The sequence below is a fragment of the Eumetopias jubatus genome, unplaced genomic scaffold (genome assembly GCF_037043125.1).
Source record: "Eumetopias jubatus isolate StellerSeaLion01/CBP00866 unplaced genomic scaffold, mEumJub1_p1.0 scaffold_3, whole genome shotgun sequence".
NCBI classification, from domain to species: Eukaryota; Metazoa; Chordata; class Mammalia; order Carnivora; family Otariidae; genus Eumetopias; species Eumetopias jubatus.
Genome location: NW_028274809.1, coordinates 515738 through 535701, shown reverse-complemented (window position 1 = coordinate 535701; position 19964 = coordinate 515738). Strand labels below are relative to the sequence as shown.

Sequence of the window (19964 nt, the reverse complement as noted above, 5' to 3'; positions counted from 1 at the left end):
ACCCCTGTGAACCCCAGACCCATCATTCAGTCCAGCATCTGGGGAATGGAGATCAGCTAGAGACCCCTGTGAACCCCAGACCCATCATTCAGTCCAGCACCTGGGGAATGGAGATCAGCTAGAGACCCCTGTGAACCCCAGACCCATCATTCAGTCCAGCACCTGGGGAATGGAGATCAGCTAGAGACCCCTGTGAACCCCAGACCTCATGATGCTTCCAACGGTGACATAAGCCCAAGTCCCACAGGAACAGGGCCCGGGGTGGGGAGTGGAGGAGCCCTGTCCTTACAGGGCCCACTGCAGACTTCCTGCCCCCTCCATGTGATATACCTTTTAGGGGTCATATGGAAGTGTGGCTGTTGTCTAAATTATGGCACAGGTACAAGGAAGTTCGATGTTGTTTTCCTGCCACTTCACACCCTCCAGTTAAGGATCAAAATCTCTGCAGGGACCCACCGTAACAGCCAACCCACCCATGGCCAAGCCATAGGAAGGGATGTCCGTAGTTCCAGCCTGCTTACCATGAGGTCTGTCTGAAAATACCTTCTGGTACGGTGCCGGAAACACCCTGGGTTACAGACCTGTAGGTCTCCAGGCTGCTCTTGTCACATGGAGTGCTGCGTGGGAGGCTGTGACCCTGACCACCCCACCTGGCAAGTTCAGGGGGCTCCTGTGAGAGCGGCCCTGGGTGGAGGAGGGGCTGAGGGACTTGTTCTGGGGGGTGGTGGGTCTTCCCAGGTCACACGGGGCATTTCAAACATCATGGGCCTGTGTCTGCTGAGGCCCTGGGTGGCATGGACGGGGTCATGGGCCTGATTCTCCCCATTAGCCAAGAGACCCCCTGTCCCTAGGCCTGGCTGAGTCGGCAGCTGGACCCCATACAGGGGCATTGGCTTCTTGGGGTTACCGGATTTCCAGGTTATTATTGGAAGTCAGGCATCTGGATTTTGCTGTTAAATCTCCTAGTTTTGTTTCTTTGATTTTTTTTTCCCCCACTGATTTTTTTTTTTAATGGAAAAGGAAAGTCCTTTTGGGTTGGCCAGGGTTCAGCCCAGAGAGTAAACACAGAGCCAGCTAGAAAAGGCACTTAGTTAAACGTTTTAGCACCCAGTCCTGTGGGTGTCCCGCACATTTGACATTCAAAGGAGGACAGAGTGAGAAAATGTTTTGTGGCCTGCAGAATTCTTTTTGACCTCTAACTGGTTGAAGTAATATTTGTAAACAATTTAAAACGAAAATTTACAAAGTTGGAAAGCATGTTGAAAACATTACCTTATATTCAAACACATTTTCAAATTGTGACCCAATTCAGCACAATTTCACTTTGATTCCAGGTAAGGACCTTAATGCACATCGGACCAACTTAAATGTCTGGTAACCAAGGGAAAAAGCCACCCTTACTTAACCAAAATCTTTGATTTATTGTAACTCATAAACAAATACGTTCTTCTCACTAAAGACTACTATACCGGACCCTCACAGCTGTGCCTGGTTGTCCCATGCTGCTCGTGGGGCCGCACGCAGGCCTGGGGGTAAGTGCGAGAACGGGCCGGGGTCGGTTGCCACCTGAAGCCGGCAGGGGGACTTGGTCCCACCTCAGCTGTGTGTTCTGGGCTCACATTCACGGTCTGTTTCACGGTAGTTATGAATGTAACCGTATTCAATGTTTTGATTTGTGCTGGTTATTTATCAGGACATAACACGTTGCCCTCGGTTTGGCAGTTTCCTGGCGGGGAGTCTGGGCGTGGCTGGGGCCTCTGGCTGTGGTTTGGTTTCCTAGCGGTCCGGCAGGTGCTGGCTCAGGGTGGGGTCTGCTCTGAAAGCTCAGCAGGGCAGGACTGGAGCCCCGCTCTCTAGGGTTGTCTCAGGGTCGTCCCCGAGGGCTGCTGGCTGAGGGTCTCTGCTCCTTGGTGGATGTGGGCAACCACCCCATGCAGTCTCTGGCACTGTGGCCTCTCTGGGGGCACTCACGGCCAGTAGCGTCTGCCCTCCATGGGCACGAGGGGACCTTTGGGGGCAGAAGATGTGTCCTGGTCACAGAAGCGGAGCTCCTCGCTGTCCCACATCCTGACCCCTGGGAGCCAAGCCCCGGGCCGGCTGGCCAATGGGAGGGGGCTATTCCTGCAGGGACATGGAGCCCCAGGAGGCGGGGGCCAGCTTCAGGGCACCACCAGGGGTTGGATGGAAACATGATTGTATCACATGCAATTTTACTTCTAGCCCTTTGTCAAACACACCAGTTGACTGGTTAAACGTTACCCGCTTTGTGGGACGTGTTAAAGTAGACTTGCCTTGAAGCAAGTTCTTTGAGACCCTTAAATTAGGCCATGACTGAAGCTTCCTCAGAGCACATCGAATGCATCACAATGCACTACAGGACCCCGGTGCACTTCCATAAATTAACGTTTTTTTCTGATGCCAACGAATCTCTGAGCCAGCTCATGGCCGAGATACTGAATGTGATTGATTTCTTTCTCGTGAACCTACTCCTATAAACTTACCCCATTACTAGCATTCCATAAGCTGTAAAGGGCAGTCCTTCTCTAGATAAATGGGGGGAATGCCAGTCTTGGAGCTTCAACCCCCTCAGAGATGTGGGACTCAGTTGCGTGTTGAAGTGTGTGCCTCTTCTTCCTGGTGTCTCTCTGCTGTTTGTCATGTTGCACTGCTCTTGGGGTACGTTCTAGGATGGACGGAATGGGCTCAGTCTGCTTCCTGCCCCATAAGCGTAAGGGTCAGTGATTAGGTGAAGGTCAACGGCTCCTGGTCGTCCCAGGAGTATGCTTGCGGACATGGATGTAGCCCTGCAGGGCGGCACCCATAGGGACCTCCTGCACCAGCTGCATCAGGAACCCTTTCGTGGCCTCACTTCTGACCATGCAAATGGTTTAGTGGCGCTCAAGCTCCGTGGCGAGTGCCTGGCAGCCAGCGCTCTAAGTCCTGAGGAAACGTGGTTCATCGCAGGCCAGTTGGATCTTCCTGAGAAGGTGTGCAGACCCCAGTGGTCCCAACAGCCTGGCTGTGGTTCTGTCCCCATTCTGTGTCCACCTCCACCCGAGGCTCTCAGATCTGATGCCAGCCCACAAACCCAGAAGTGGCCGACTTCCCAGTGGGCAGCAGTGAGTGGACAGGCCCCACCTCTCTCCTGTCCTCAGTCCAAGAACAATCCGCCATCACTTACCATAAAGAACACTGCTTTAGAATGCTAGCACTTATCTCAAAAGCCTTGTGTCCAATCAGAATGGCTCCTGGCTTGGGGCAGGAGCGGGTCAGCAAAGAGGGAGGCTGTGTCCCCAGGACACAGTGTTTTCTCCGACCGTGCCACCCTCCGGAGGCCCGCCACATTTCCAGACGCACAGCTGGGTTTGGCGAGGTCGGAGGGCACAGCGTGAGGCAGCTCCCTCACCACCATCGCCAAAGGCCAAGAATGGGCTCCCTGCTGCCATGTTTCCCCAGAGAGAAAACACACGGGGAGATGCCGCTGGGACTTGAGATGGTGTCTGGTCAGCTCGACAGGGCGGGGGCAGGGCGGGGTCCCCGGGAAGGAGTGGGGGGCTCTCAGGCACTACCTCCTCCCCAGGCGGCTGGACTGGGCCGCCGGCGCCACCTGGGATGGCCACTTTGGGCATCGACAGTGGTGCCACATGGGTATAAACAGCAGGGAGCCCCTGTCCAAGGGAAATGGGGCACAAGTACCTGGATGTGGGGACCCCGAGTGTCTTACAGACTCCAGGAATCATGTTTAAATGAGTGTGAAGTGCCTGTGGGCTGCAGCTTGGGGACGCGTGTTACCTGCAGTGATGTCACTCCTCGCTTGTCCCGGAGGTGGGGACAGCCCCAGTCTGAGGGCTCCATCTCTGAGCGTGAGCAGAAAGCCCGTGGAGCCACGAGGCGGCCAGCTGGACAGCAGGAGCCCTGCCTGGTTCCACGTCCGGAATTGGAAGCTGATGGAGACCCCGTCCTGTGCCGCAGTACCCGGCAGCACCAAGTGGCTCCCAGCGCTCGGAAAGGTGACCGGCACGGGCTGCGGCTCGGAGCAGGAGAAGGAGGCGTTGCCCTGAGGACAGGAAGCAGATCTGAGGAGGCCCTGGAGGTGGGGGGCTGCTCCTCACTCCGATCCCCCACCACGGCCCCCAGACCTGCGTCCCCCCAGCCGGGATCTCAGGGCGTGGCCTCCTGCCCACCCAACTCCCCAGCCCTGGAGACACAGACCGCACCAGCAGCTCACCCCAGTGCAGGCAGCCTCGGCCTTGCTTTGTGCACCTCTGGGTGAAGCCAGGACAAAGCCCAGAGCCCGCGCAGGCTGTTGCAACAAAATTCACCCTCTGGGAGTGTGCTGGGGCTGACAGAGCTCACAGACGGGCATTTGGACCACAGGCAGGAGAAGAGGATCCAGAGATTGAACATTTGTTCCCGTGACCCAGCTACTGGGAGACAGGTCAGGTCTTAGCCTCTGATGTGAAGACCCCACATGGAACCACCTTATCATGTCCCAAGGGCCACGGAAAACATGGTAGCTTACTGATGCATGTGTGTGTCCAAACTCCCACGGCAAATGCTGTATTTACATGTGAGGTATAGGTGGCCGGGTTCCCTGTGCGGTGGCCCGCGCTCCCGCCAGCTCACGGAGAAAACCCCGTTGCTAAGGGGACTGCTCCCTGCAAGCAGCTACCTCTGCACTCTGGAAAGCATAAGCTGAGACTGTATCTTACATTTTAATGGAAGACATGTTTCTTTGTCTCATATTTAAGCAATTACTGTAAATTAGTTACGTGCGCTTGGTCTGTGTTTCTCACTCAGGTGAGGAGGCTGTGACATGAGTAACGTCACCCTAATCTGACGTCACTCAGGGGGCACATGAGGGCCTTCATTCCTCCGAGGCTCCCCACCCTTCTCTCCCCAGGCAGATTCTTACCCTGATGAGAATCTGTGGTCTGTGCTTCTTGGCCAAATCAATGATATCCTCTCCATTAAAATTAATATTTTCTAAACATCCGTCAAAGTGTTTTCTTTGCAATGTCACAGATTTTCCAGGTGCTAAAATCCCTCCAAAACTGATCTTAGAAAGAAAAATGACATGAATAATATTCTTTAGTCATTTCCCACTAACTTGCTTAAAACATTCAGGACTCAGAGGTGTAGCAGGAAGGGGACCAGGTACGCAATTCTGCATAATTGCGTGTTTTGTTCACTCTTTTAAGTGAAATTCTAAGCAGAGACTCTGACATGGTTTACATGCTGCTGATGTCTGCCACACTAGAGATCCTTCATCTGTAATTAGGGAAATGTGTGATTTGGCATCTCACTTGGACCCTGGGGAGGAAAGGGGTTACTGATATCCATGATGGAACAGCAAGTGCAGGCCTGGACGCAGGGCCCAGAGCAGAGCGTCAGGCCCTACTCACCACCAGCTCTGCACCTTCGAGTGCTGGGGAAGTCTTGCTCCTGGGATGGGCCTTCTCCAATGCTGGCAGGTGCAGGCGGGCAGCTGGAGGGAACAGCTTGCCCTCCAGGGTCCCCGCAGGAACCCCTCCCTGACCTGCTGCTACCTTCCCTTATAGTTCTTCCCAAGGGCACAGCCTGGTGTCCCGGGGAGCCGACCAAGACAGCATCTGCAATGTGTTAGATGAACTGGCCTCCTTGGGGTGCTCATGAAGTCGGCTGTGGTGTGTGTCAGGTGAGGGGAGCATCACATCTCTGTGTCCAGGTGTGCACTTTGTGAGGGAGAGCTGATCCGTGTAACCCCAAACCCGTGCAAAAGGAAGTCTGTGTAGAAAATAAAAATGATTTTCTAGCTTATACATCTCTGGATGGAATTTACATTCATCTGTGTATAAAATATGATGTTATTTTTGCCAATTCATAGAGTTTAGGTAATAAAATCATGAAAAATAAGACAAGAACTGCCCATCGTCCGTTTCTGCCAAACACATTTCTGTTTTAGTTTCAGTGTTTAGCTTCTTTTAATAGTTTGTGAACCTGACAATGTCTTACAAAAATGGCATAAAATGTTATATCTTTGCATAATTTAGGGACATGTGTGCAAAGGGCTGCAAATATGTTAGGCGTGTTTCAAAGCTGAAGGATGAGACAGGGCATTGGAACCAGCCGCTAGCTTGGGATCTCACTGGGACGCCAGCCGGATTCCTCAGGTCAGCTCAGCGGCACTTGACATTTGCTGTCGGCCACACTGAGCATAGCTGACCGCGCTCTGAGTCAGGCTGCAGACAGTGCCCAGGACACGGCTCCCTTTAGGACACAGTTGAGCCCAGACCACATGTGCCAGGAAAGGGCGCTTCTCTGAAGGATTCCTCCTTCTGTCCAGGCTACGCTGCATTTAAACCCCACACCCTGTCATGACTGATGGGAGACTCCGCACCTCAGGATCCAGGTCCAAGTGACTCAGCTGTGCCCGTGCCTGGAACTGCCTCGAGTGCTGGTCCACTGAGAGGGTCACATGCTGGTGGGCATGCTCAAAGAGCACCGAGTGCCAGTGCTGGTCGTCCAGCAGACTGCCCAGCGCCACAACCCCGGGGCCGGACGGGGAGGGTGCGGTGGTGCCTGGCCGGGGAAACGGGCAGTTACGTCTTGCCAGACCAAGCTTCCTCAACCCCGTGAAGCTGCTGCATCTGACCCTGGGACACCGTGTCCATCAGGGCTCTTCTCGGCCACTTTCCTTCATTACTGGGACCTCTGCAGGCTTGCTTCCTTTGGAAGCCCCGTCTTTGCCGAGAACTCTGCTATGGGGACAGGGCAGTGGCTCTCTGTGGGGCACCTTTGTCCCCCAGGGGACACTGGTCAGGATGTGGGTGTGAGTTGTGCTACTGGCCTCTGGTGGGTCGAGGGCAGGGATGTTGGTAAACATCCTCCAATGCACAGGGCATCCCCCAATGAAGAGTCATCTGGTCCAAAATGTCACTGGTGCAAAGTGGGGTTGGGAAGCCCTGGATCCGGTGACGTAGGAGTGTTTGCCGGATACGAAGAGCTCCAGTGACTGCCTCCCAGCACAGTTACTACACTTTAATATGTTTTTAAGCAAAAGAGAGTCAGAATCTGTAAGTCTAGGCCCTTATCTATGCCTGCTAAAAGATTAGGTATAAAAATGCTGGAGTACAAATTACATCTAAGAATTCAGATTATTGAGTTCCCTGGCTGATCACTTTACCTGAATTGAAGAACAGAAGGAGCCTCCCTTTCACTAATTCCAGGGTGATGCAATCTCCATTTCTGCCCCGTCTGTGGAATAGAAGCCCATAACTCTGCATGGTTTTAAATTTCAAAGAAATGATGTCTTTCGCTGGACTCCTGGTACTTTGAACAAATCTGTAAAGCAGGGAACTTTTTCCATCAAAGTCAATCACCTCTGATCCTGCAGGAAAGATGATAAAAGTTGTCCTAAGAATTAGCTTGCTTCTTATTAATGTTTTTAAATGTGTGGGGCCTTGAACACAAACACAGGTGCATGAACACACACATAAATACATATGCATAGGTGCACATGCACAGACACACACAAAAGTACATAGACACACACAGGTGCACACACACGCACACACGTGTGCACGCACACACACAAAGGTACATATACACAGGTATACACGCACAGGCACACACGCACACACGTTTGCACACACGTGCACACGCACACACATGTTTGCACACGTGTGCACACACAGGTGCACACACACAAAGGTACATATACACAGGTACACATGCACAGGCACACACAGGTGCACACGTGCACACACATGTTTGTACACACATGTGCACACACACAGTTCCATATACACAGGTACACATGCACAGGCACACACAGGTGCACGCACGCACACAGGTGCATGCACACACACAAAGGTCCATATACACAGGTGCACATGCACAGGCACACACAGGTGCACACGTACACACATGTTTGCACACACATGTGCACACACAGGTGCATGCACACACCCAAAGGTCCATATACACGGGTACACATGCACAGGCACACACAAAGGTGCACAGGCACACACAGGTGCACACACACGTAACTAATAAGTGTCCACCCTACTCATCAGGTGACACAACATTTCTCCCAGCAAGTGTTGAGACATCTGGGATTTTTCACCTGTAAAAGCATCCTGTTTGGATGGCTACTGTCTGTTGGCACCATGGCCAGTGTCGACCACATGGAACCTCTCTGAACGCTGCTGTATATTCAGGGCCCTTGGAGACTTCCATGTTGCATCCACCCATGGGAACTAGAGCCTCCCAGGATAGTGGGTCTGCTCTCCTGACTCTTGATCCCTTTGCAGAACTGTCCTCACCTGCGGTGACTGTGCCAGAGATGCCCCGGCTCACCTCGGGGTCACCGAGGGCAGCAAGGCAGACAGTGACGGGGCTGGAGAGAATGAACTGCTCCTTCTCCCCCAAGCCGGCTGCCTGCGGCTCTTCTCAGCAGCCTGCAGCTGCCAGGCCCAAATGCCAGGAGGGATGTCCCAGTGCGCCGGGGCTCCCACAGTGCGTGCCTGCCCTGCCTGGCACACGTGCTCATGTCCTCTGTAGAAAACGTGTTCGTGTTCCACACACATGGAGAAACAGCGGCCAGGTCACCAGAGGGCTGGGTCTTGCTTAGGCTGCCCATTTACAGATGGGGAGAGCAGTTATCCTGTAAAAACCCTCACAGCGAGGACTCCAGCCCCTCGGAACAGGTGCTGTGCAGAGGGTGTGCTCACGGGACAAGGGAGAAGCCGGGAGGCACCCGTCCAGAGCAGCAGTGGCCGCTGGGGGAGCCAGAGCATGAAGGCTTGACCTTGCCCCCACCCTCGGGCCTCAGCCCCCACATGTCCAGACACAGCCTGCTCCCGCTGCTCGGTGCAGAATGGTGGCTGGCATGCACATTGAACTGATGGCCAATTTTCTCCAGGATAGCACAATAGAATTACTCCTTCACTGACCTTATTTCTGGCAAAACCAAGAATATAGCGACTCTTGAAGAACATGGGGGTTGGGGGCGCTGATGCCCACAGAGCCAAAAGTCTGTATATAACCTTTAACCACCCCCCCCAAACTTAACTACTGATAGCTGTCGACCGGAAGCCTAACTGGTAACATAAAGTCAATTAACACGCATCTTGTATGTTATATGTGTCATCTACTGAATCCCTATAATACCGTAAGCTCCACAAAAGAAGATGTCATCAAGAAAATCATAAGGAAGAGATCATACCCCTAACAGAGCTCTACTGTATTTATTGAAAAGCATCTACATGTAAGGAAACCCCACAGCTCAAAGCCTATTGTTTGGGGTCGCTGCACGGGGATGTGCGTGTCATTTAAAGGGTGCATCATATGCAAAATAAGCCATTAAAATAACTCTTGCCCATCTTATGAGGCTATCTTTTTTAAAATTCATGTTTTGTTTTCTTACCTCTTGTTAATGTACCTAGAAATAACTTATTTACCAGGTACACAATGAATAAATATTTCATTCTGTTTAAAAGGTGGGTTATCTGCTCAATTATTTCTTTTGAATGAGGAGAAACATGGATGAAAAGCCAGAGTAAGGGGCCTGCAAGTGCATGGCCCCGACTGTTTCAGGGACTGCCTGCTCACACCCACATCCCAACAGTACTTTGTGTGTCCTCCCTGTGCTTGGGTGAGGGCACAGACTTCTCTGCCAGCCTTGCTCAGGAGCCCACAGACTCCCACCCATGACCCAGGGCCTGTGGCCCAGCACCTGCAGACCCCATCCAAAGACCCCCACCCGTGACCCAGCGCCCACAGGCCCCCTCTTGCCCCCTCTGTCTTGGATGCTGCTGGCTGGGGTGGCTACTTATAGCAGACATGGCCAGTCCCAGTGCCCGCCCTCCATGTCCTTTCTGGATGGCCATGCTGCAGCAGACAAGGGGCTTTCTGGCACAGAAGCTCTACTGTAACAGAAAATCAAAGAAGGAAACATGTGAGCACACGTGTGTACAAACACAGGCACACACGAGTGTGCACACGCACAGGAGCATGTGAGCACATATGTGCACACAGGTGCACACGAGTATACACAAACACAGGAACATGTGAGCACACGTGTACACGAACACAGGCACACGAGTGTGCACATGCAAGGAACATGAGAGCATATATGTGCACACAGGTGCACACGAGTATACACAAACACAGGAACATATGAGCACTTGTGTTCACAAACACAGGCACACATGAGTGTGCACATGCACAGGAACATGTGAGCACACGTGTACATGAACACAGGCACACACTAGCACGTGCACCCACTTAGGCAAGCACACCAGGGAACTAATACGGTGTTTGGATGTAATTATTTTCATGGAGGGTCCCGAAACCAGAAAACCCTTTCCAGGGTTCCTGTAGGGTAACGTGGTTGAGAATGACTCCAAGTCTCCTGGCCAGAGTGTCCACTGGCAACTCTGGGGTGGCCAGAGCACTAATCCCATCCTCTACAAGGATCACGATGCCTGTGGTCAACCGGAAAGGGCCCACACATCCACTTCCAGATTGCTCTGCATGGAGTCGGCTTGCTCCCGCTGTTCCCAGCGATGGTAGTAACGCCCGGGCTCGACCAGGCTGCCGATAGAAAGCACAGTATGCATGTAATGGTGACCTGGCTTCGTTTGGCAGCTTGCATCCACATCTGATGCAGAAGCCTTTGTGTGACGTAAGGACGTCATCAGCTTTCCTGTGTTCTTGTCGAGGCAGTATTTCTCCCTCCCGCACTGTTTGATTTCCTCTTAAGGCATCCTCAGGGGGAGCCGGCTCACAGCAGATGCCATGCTGGCCAGCAGGTCTGTCGGTGGCTCATCACGAAGGACCTTTACTTTCAGAGGATCTCCCAGCTGTGATTAGTTACTGACTCAGGGGCATGGCATGGGCTCACCCACCTTCCCCCTCAAGCAATATGCCTTTAACGCTAACCCCTGGAAGCCTTGGTGTTTGCTCTATGCTGAACGCCAGACTCATAGCTGGTCTCAGACTCTGTGCATGAGGAGCAGACCCTTTCCTGGGGGCCTCGTGGCCCGCTTGCTGCATGCCTGACCGTGCATTTGCTTTTTATCCGTATATCCTACTGACAGACTAATGAACAGTTACCACAGGCACTAGGATGGTGCGGTTGCCATGGGGACAGAGCGGTTGCCATGGGAGCAGGTCAGCATGACACTAGCCTGGCCAGGGTGTGCAGGGAAGTTATGGAGGTGGAGGCATGACAGCTGATCCAGACTCCGGGGCATGGAGGTGGAGGGTAGGTGAAGGAAGCCAGGCACCAGCGACACATCCAGGAGTGTTCTGTGCAGAAAGCTAGGAAGAAGTGATGCTAGCCCATGGTATAGTGCGGCATTAGGGTGAAGGGTGAGTGCTGGGGAGGAAGGGCAATGAGGGGGCTCTTGTAAGACTTAGAACTGTGCACTTAGATTCGTGTACTTTCCCACATGTATGTTATACCTCGAAAAGTATGTGTTCTCAAAGAAAGAATGAAGGCTGAGGGTTGCAGGCATGGGGACGGTCTGTGCAAAGGTCCTGTGGTGACTGCAGACATCCTGGTGCATTCAGAGAGCTAAAATAGAGTGATGGTGGCTGCCTGGGGAGTAACCACTTCCTCTGAAGCTGCCTGGGGTGGGCGGGGCTCAGACAGAGAGGCAGGTCAGAGGAAGGGCAGGACGGGTCAGACCCTACCTGGCTGCAGAGAAGAGCATCCCTGGGGCCCCTGTGCACCACGGACAGTGTGTTGATGAGTCTGTTGGGTTTGACATGGGCAGGCTCCTTCCTCCGTATCCAAAGCCCCATGGTGCCCATCAAGAGGCCCTCAGGACGGCTGTGGCCATCTAGGTGGAGCCTGGCGGCGGGCCCAAACCAGGGTCAGAACCAAGGATGACGAGGATTCAGAGTGCGCTGGGAAGGAGGGGACGTGGGGCTGGCACTGACTGGGCATGTGGTGGCCCTGGGTCACCTGGAGGTGGTACCTGGGCATCCACCTGCTAGAGACAGAACTCAGGCTAGCATACAGCACTTGGAGATGGTTGGAGGGACGGCTCCAGTTTCAGGCAGATGAGGGGTCCCGGAGCATGGCCCGGGAGGCAGTGAGGAGGTCCGCGTGGATGTCGATGCGCCTTGGAGGGAGCCTTGAGGTGGCCACGCTGTGCCCTGGGAACCCATGGGAAAGACCCCTCCTGACCAGTGTGCAGCCCACAAGGCCATCCTCAGCCTGCCCTTGGCCGCCGGGTCCAGCTGCAGCAAGAATCTGCCGAGTGCACGGAGAGAAAGCCCTGACCCCTCACCATCCCCGGGCGGTGAGCCCCAGCATCCTAGCTCATGGTCTCAGCGGCCGCCTGTGTGTTGCTTCCAACCGCGAGCAGAGAAAGGGCTGTGCGTCAGGGCAGGGAGCAGCTCGGGTGCCACGGAGACCGGACAAGCCGGGCTGTGCCCACGGCCCACGTGGCCCGACTGCAAAGGTGTGGGTGTGGAAGCCGGGTGTGCGAGAGCGACCACAGCCCATCCACGGGCGCGGCACGTGGTGGCTGCGGAGGGATGCGCGGCGGGCACGGGTGGGATTCCTCCGCGATCTGCAGGCCGAGCCGCTGCGAGTGAACAGGTGGGCGCGTGGGCAGGAGGGCCGAGGGGCACAGTCCGCGTGCCGGAGCAGCGTGCTGAGGGGGCCCGCGCTTCCCAACACCAGAGCGGCACGCGTGCGTCGCTCGGGCTGGAAACAGTGCGTCCCGCCTGAGTCAGAGCAGGCCCCAGGCTGTTTTCCAAGTGGCGGTGACAGGTTATCTGCTGCGTTTTTATGCAGACCCTCCCAGCAGCAGGGCTGCGTGGACTTCAGGGCTGCTGCTGGTCCCCCTGGAAGGGCCGTGGCTGCACCTCTGGGAGGGAGGGTCCACCCCCAAGGGGAAGAGGTACAAGGCCCAAGAGAGCCAGTGTCCGGGTCCTTGACTGAGGGAGCCCCTCGTGGTCTGGAGACCCACGGTGTGAGGGCGGAGCGGGAGGGCTGCTGGGATGAAGACTCGGCACAGGAGGCCCCTCGGTCCACGCACTCTGGTGACCCTGGCGCTTCCCTGACCCCCACGGCCACACCCCCCTCCTGGAGCCAGCGGGCTGACGCCCACCCCAACGGCCTCCTTTGTGCCATCCGGAGTGTCTCCTCCTGACACAGACAGCAGACCCGGTTTCCATGGCAAACCCTCCTCCAGAGCAAGTCCTGGCAAGTGGGCAGGTGGCCCCTGTTCAATGTCGCTGACAGGCAGGCCCCTCCCCCCAGCCCCCACCCCCGGAGCCTTGGGCTGGTGACATCACTGCGTGTCCAGAGACAGACAGAGGGACAGAGACAGAGAGACAGAGGGACAGAGAGACGGGGACAGAGGGATGGAGACAGAGAGAGACAGAGGGACAGAGGGACATAGAGGCAGAGACAGAGGGACAGAGACATACAGGGAGACAGAGGGACGGAGACAGAGGGATGGAGACAGAGACAGGGAAGGGAGAGGAGCACTCAGTAAGAAGACCCTGTAAGACAACCTGACGGCTTCATCTCGGGTTTTAACAGGAAGGAGAATCCATTGTCCTTGTTAAGGGATTTGAGAAAAGCCTCCAGCAGTCTCTGAATTTATGCCGAGGACCCCACGTCCCCAGACGGGGCCCCGTGCTGTGCCTGCACTTACGGAATGGGCATCCGTACACCTCCACGCGCATCCCGATGCGGCCATCGGGGTTCCAGGCGGAGGGGAGGAAGCGCAGGTATCTGGCCTCCACGGGCGGCTGCAGCTGGTGGCGCACCACACTGTCTGCGTTGGTGTTCCCTGGAAAGCCCTGCAAGACAGCGCGACCTCAGTGCATGTGTGGGGTCCCCTCGCTCCTGGGATAACTTCTCTTCTCTCCTCTTTCCCGACCCACCTTCTCTCCACCCCCAGACAAACCAACACCCCAGCAGGAGGTTGGGGATCTGGAACCTTCTGCACGCTGCCCATCAGGGGTGGGGGGCTTGTAGCCCCTGAGGAGGACACACCTGTCTTGGCCTGTGTGGCACTCGCCCCGTGCACATGGCACTGGACTCAGGTGGGAGGCGGGCTCTGAACACACGCCGAGGGAAACACGTGAAGTGCGGACTCTACGCACGACCTCAGTAGTCCTCAGTAGTCCTCAGAGACGCTCTTCCTCGAACCCTGTGATTTTGCACCAAGGGGCCGCGTCGGGGGGCGAGCAGTTGAGCTGCATCCTCACAGGACTCAGGGGCTGGGTTGGGGGGGCAAGGGGACATGCGGAGGCCTCAGAGGGCTCAGGGGCCGGGTCAGGGGGTGAGGGGATGTGCCACGTCCCTGCACGGCTCTGGCACAGTCTCATTCCCCTCTTGCTGCTCCGGCCTCCCAGGGCCCTGGCCCTGCTCTGGGGGTGCGCAGACAAGACAGGGCCCTCGTGCTCAGTTTTTCAGCCTGCACCACAGACAGAAAGCATCTGTGGGACTAAGACAAAGGGACTCAGGGACCCTGCAGGCCTGTTGGGGCACACGTCCGGGGACACCATCTATAAACAGCAAACCTCTGGGAGGGAGGCTCTGTCTGCACGCGGCCCCCTGAGGGCTCAGTGGGTGCCCCTGGTACGGACAAAAGCCTGGTGAGAAAGTGTGTGTCGGTGTGTGTGTGTGTGTGTGTGTGCATGTGTGAACACGTGCCTGTGGTGTGCCTGTGCACGTGTGAGTGCACACACATACCTGTGTCACACGTGTGTTTTGAGGGTGGGTGCTCATGGTCAAGATTGCTCAGTGACCCTCATCAATGTGGGCATGTGTGAACTAAGGCACACTGTTGCAACTCACTTTCCATTTTAAAAAGTAACCATATCAATAACAGTCTAAATAATTCACTTTTAGCTACATAAGAAAAATAGCTTAGTGAAGAAAATGAAGATTTAAATTGTGCTCGTGTTCATCAAAAAACAGGAAAATACATTTTATGGGAATGCCTCATTGTTATTATCAGTTTTGAGGTTTTTACCAACCATTGGAATCGTTCCAAGGGGGGGCTTTCAACTTCCTACTTAGGTTTTGTTTAATAATGCACAATGTAATTCAATTATATAATTATTGTATAAAAGCTCCATTAAAATAACATTAATTTAACATTAAAATTTCAAATAGGAATGCTACTCTTGTGGCCACTACAATCATTCTAACGAGAGTCCAGACTTGTGGTCACCGCGGTCATCCTAATGAGAGTCCAGACTGGGGTCACCGTGGTCGTCCTAACGAGAGTCCAGACTGGGGTCACCGTGGTCGTACTAACGAGAGTCCAGACTTGAATGGGGCCTCTCATCAGACTCAGTCGCCTGCACATTTGGACCCTTCACACAGGCCTCCAGCTCAGCCAGCAAAGAACACTCCAGATCCCACTATTTAAAAAAAAACAAATGTCTAGTACTTTTCTAGGTGGAAATTTACTTATTTTTTATTTTTTAAGATTTTGTTTATTTGACAGAGACACAGCGAGAGAGGGAACACAAGCAGGGGGAGTGGGAGAGGGAGAAGCAGGCTTCCCGCGGAGCAGGGAGCCCGATGCGGGGCTTGATCCCAGGACTCCAGGATCATGCCCTGAGCCGAAGGCAGACGCTTAACGACTAAGCCACCCAGGCACCCCTCTAGGTGGAAATTTAAACTTGCATTTTAGAAAGAGAACCACAATTGACCTGCCTTCTGATGTAACTGCTACAGCTCTTATCCTGGGAACAGTGTCAGCACATTGGGTGAAGAGTCCCTGCAGCCCCATCTGGCCTCCTAAGGGTCAGAAGCGCCCCCGTGGCCCTGGAGGCTCCACACTGAGTGTTCACCCTAAGGCTTCCTAACGATCCTAACATGTTCCTAACATGTTCCCTGCGCTGGCAGCTGGGAAGGCTGAGCAGCCTCCTCCCTTGGCAAGGCCGCTGGCTTACTGTTCTCATCACTCTTGCTGGAGAAAAGGAGAATCTCTTGGCACTGTGCATCCCTGGGAAAGGCTGTTGACAGCTTCCAGTGTCTGGAGACTTGGATTTAGCAGGTCTGGGGGAGCATCCAGGGCGAACATCAACAGGAGTTAGAGCTCCAGAACTCCAGCCCACCCAGACCTGCTAACTCAGGTTCTGCACACATGTTGCAGGTGAGCCAATGGTCAAACGGACGCTGACAGGATGCCGAAGATGGCCCTACCCCAGCGGCGTACTAGAGCCGCCGTCCTTCAGGAGCCTCACCCTGCTACCTGCCTGGTCAGAGTGAAGCGTGTCTGGGCTCTTCCCTGCATCCACCTGGGAAGCATGGTGGACAGTGATCCTGGCACAAGGCAGGATCGCAGACTGAAGCCTGAAACTCTCAGTCTCAGGGAATGAGCCAGACATGGTTCTTTTTGCTTTAAAATACTCACAATTCTATGAAATAAATCACCTGGGATGGAGAGCATTGAAAGCATTCCAACAACAACACCATCCCTGAAAGGCTCACAGTGTAAACCCTCACTCTGCTGCTGGAGCACTCTTCCACCCGAGCCTGAAATCTAAGGCCCGGCCAGGGAAAACATCTGATGAGCTGCTCTGCATGGACCCTGCACTTTGTCACTTACTCCAGAGGTACAGAAGTCCCATGTTTAAACAGTAATGACTATATGGAGAGTCCCACTTAAGTCGTTTGAAACAAATGCAAAGGTACATTGTCGCCTGGTTCACCTCCAAGAGAACACCACTTATTCACATAAATAAAGCAAGAGAGACTGGGTAAGTGGTATCCCCGTGTTATCAATTTTTTGGACATCAAATGACTTAAGGTTCTGTGCCAGTTTCATTATTAATAAATTTGATCTTTGGCCATTAACTAAAAAATTGCCCCCAAATCCCCAACCCACATGACTTTATATGAATAACATGAGTGCTCTGTGCTGAATAATTATGCGGTCTTCTCTAGCATTACTCATACACAGACACAGATATAAAGATGATTGTGGAACGCTATGCAAGCTATTTTGCACGCAAGTTTAATTAATAATGCTGTAGGGAAAAATTTTAATTTGATTAAAAAATACATGTTTGTAAACTGCAATCCAGTACTTGGTTCCAGTTAGCTTGGTTCCACGATATAAAGTATCCTACCATGACAATGTCACATTGTAAATAGTGTCTAAACTCAGTAGGAACAGAATAAGTACTGAGCATTTGTTTAAGGCTTATTAAGTAGCAATCTGGACTGGAAGTAAAAGTAGTAACGTCACAGGAGTGACACTCAGCCACCTTCTTCCATAAAAGGGGACAACCTCACTTCTGCTGAGAACTGAATGTTGGTCTCCCAAAATTCTTGTGCTGGAATGCCAGCCCCACTGCGATGGTGTCCCTTACAGGAGACCCAGAGGCTGAGTCGTCTTTCCCCATGTGGGGACACAGTGAGTGGTCAGCTGTCTGAGAACCAGGTCGGAGCCCTCACCAGAGCTGAACCTGCCGGCACCTGACCTCAGGCTTTGGCTTCCAGAACTGTAGGAAGCCCGGGGGTGTTGGTTACAGCAGTTGATGGGTGGAGACAGCCTTCTTCCACAAAGAGTGAGCTCACCTCAGGGCAGAGCTTCCCAAGGGCTCATGCCAGATGTGCCCATCAGAACATGCATCCTGAATATTGTTCTTTTTCATTTTTCTTTGCTGCTGTTCTTGTTATTTAGAAAGTAGGAAGAAGATTAAAACGCCCCCTTTTTTTCCCATTAAGGCATAGTGAGGGGCTTGGCAGGACCACTGCTAACATGGAGAATCAGACTGGACAGAATAGTCGTGAACAGCCACCCCTATGCTCTGGAAACCACCAAAAGCCACACAGCAAATTGAGAAACATTTATTTATAAGAAACTATGGAACAATAGAATGGAAGTATGAGAACAACAGAATTATATGGTGTCCCTGTTGGCCCTACTCCCATCCCAGCTCATCCATAGTGCTGCGAGGAGTGGGGGTGGGGGGTCAACCCTGAAGCTCTGCAGTCAAGGGGGCTCCCTTAACTTGGAGTGCAAGGTCCCAGGCCTAGCCGTGGCCATACAAGTGGCAAATGGGAAGGCCAGCAGGCAGCATGCCTGAGGATGTGTCTGGTTGAAGTAACTGACCAGCAACAGATGGTCCAAAGTTAACAGAAAGTGTGGGAAGTGAGACTGCACCCATTTGTGATGAGCTCCCATGTCTCCCTGTCTGTTGGAAAGATTGTGCTCAAGCACAGGAAGCTTGAAGAGGGCTGGCTGTGAAACTATGCTCTGCATGGAGACCACCAGAGCCAGTAGAAAGCAAAGTCCTGGGCAGATGTGAAGACCACCCCAACTGCAAGCACACACTTCAGTCAGCAAAGTTGGAACCCCTCACAGCTGGGGATGCATGAGCATACCTCTGCCAATCACTGGCTGACCACTAGCTATGGTTTACAAACAGAAAACAAAAAATTAGGAAACAAAAAAGCAAACACAACACAAATTATACAGCAACACCAGGGCTTCTTATCATAGGAAACAGATTTCAGACTCAGTACAGGCAGATGCCTACAAGAATCCAAAGTTGCTTCGATATACTATCTGAGAAAGTTAAAGACACATAAGAAATGAGAAAGTGCAGCTCATAATCAGGAAGATCTAGTTAAAGAAATCTGTGTCCATGGGGATCCAGAAGCTGGATTTTATTGACAAAGATTTCAGCACAACTATTATAACTAGGTTATATATAAGGTTGAGCATGTTTAAAGAATTCATGGAAGGTTGAACAATGGCTTAACAAATAGAGAAGCTTGTTAGAGAAACAGAAACTTGAGAGATGGACTCAGAGTCTGACGCAGTTTACCTCCAAGCTGGGCTGGTGGCAGATGCTCCCTGGCTGGGTAGGCTCCAGAGACACCCCTGGTTTCAGGTCTACCTTATAGAAAACGTTAAAAAAAGCTCCTAAAGAGATAATATAGGTCATGAAGAAAGGAAGAGCATCAGAGAAGGAGTAAGTGAAGGTAAAATAAAAACTAACTTTTTCTTAATCTAGCAGATAACTTTGTTCAAAATAATATCAACAATGTATTCAATTACATATGTTTATATCTATATTTTGTATATGTACACATACACTTATGTATAAGTGAAATGAATGACAGCAATAATTCAAGAGATGGGAGGGAAGAATTAGGGATACTTTGTTATTACAAAATATTCACACTACCCATCAAGTGATATAGTGTTATTTGAAAATGAATTTGGTTTAGTTGTAAATGTTTATTGTAAATTCTATGCTGACTACTAAAAAAATTAAAAAAACAAGAAATCAATAGAGAAAATTAATGGAGTCAGAAACTGGTTCTGTGAAAAGATCAATAAAAGTGATACGTTTCTAGCTAGGCTAATAAAAAAAGGGCACAAATTGTTAAAATCAGAATGAAAGAGGAGGCCTCTTGGACAGACCTCATGGACATTAAAAATATAATAGAGGAATAACATGAACAACTCTATGTCCACAAATTTCAGAACCTATATGAAATGGACCAATTCTTTGAAAGATACAATCTTTATGTTATATGCAACTAATGTATCATTGAACATTATATCAAAAACTAATGATGTACTATATGTTGGCTAATTGAAATAAAAAAAAAGAAAAAAGAAAGAAAGATACAGTCTTCAAAAGCTCACACCAGAAGTAGAAAACCTGAACAGACTTACATCTATTAAATAACTTGAGTCAATAGTCAGTAACTTTCCAAAACTAAAACACCAGGCCCAGATGGGTTCACTAGTAAATTTTTCAAAACATTTAAGGGAGAAATTCTCTCTCTTCTAGCAGATAGAAGCATAGGGAATACTTCCTAACTCACTCTAAGAGGACAGAAAACTAAGAAAAGAAAACTAAGGACTAATATTTCTCATGAATATAGATGCAAAGATCTCTGACAAAATATTAGTAAGTCAATCCAATAATATATAAAAATAATTATACGTTATAACCAAGTGGGA

The 19964-nt window shown here is 51.9% G+C and overlaps 1 protein-coding gene across 1 annotated transcript in view; it reads right to left on the bottom strand.

The window, feature by feature from the left end:
• Positions 1–19964, bottom strand: part of LOC114210738 (contactin-associated protein-like 4) — a 149250-nt gene that overhangs the window by 63461 nt on the left and 65825 nt on the right. The window contains exons 4-8 of the mRNA XM_088021940.1: positions 13665–13812; positions 7166–7369; positions 6380–6561; positions 4916–5059; positions 3793–4057 (exon numbers count right to left, since the gene is read on the bottom strand). Coding sequence (XP_087878066.1) covers positions 3793–4057; positions 4916–5059; positions 6380–6561; positions 7166–7369; positions 13665–13812 — 943 coding nt within the window. The remainder of the gene's footprint in view (positions 1–3792; positions 4058–4915; positions 5060–6379; positions 6562–7165; positions 7370–13664; positions 13813–19964) is intronic.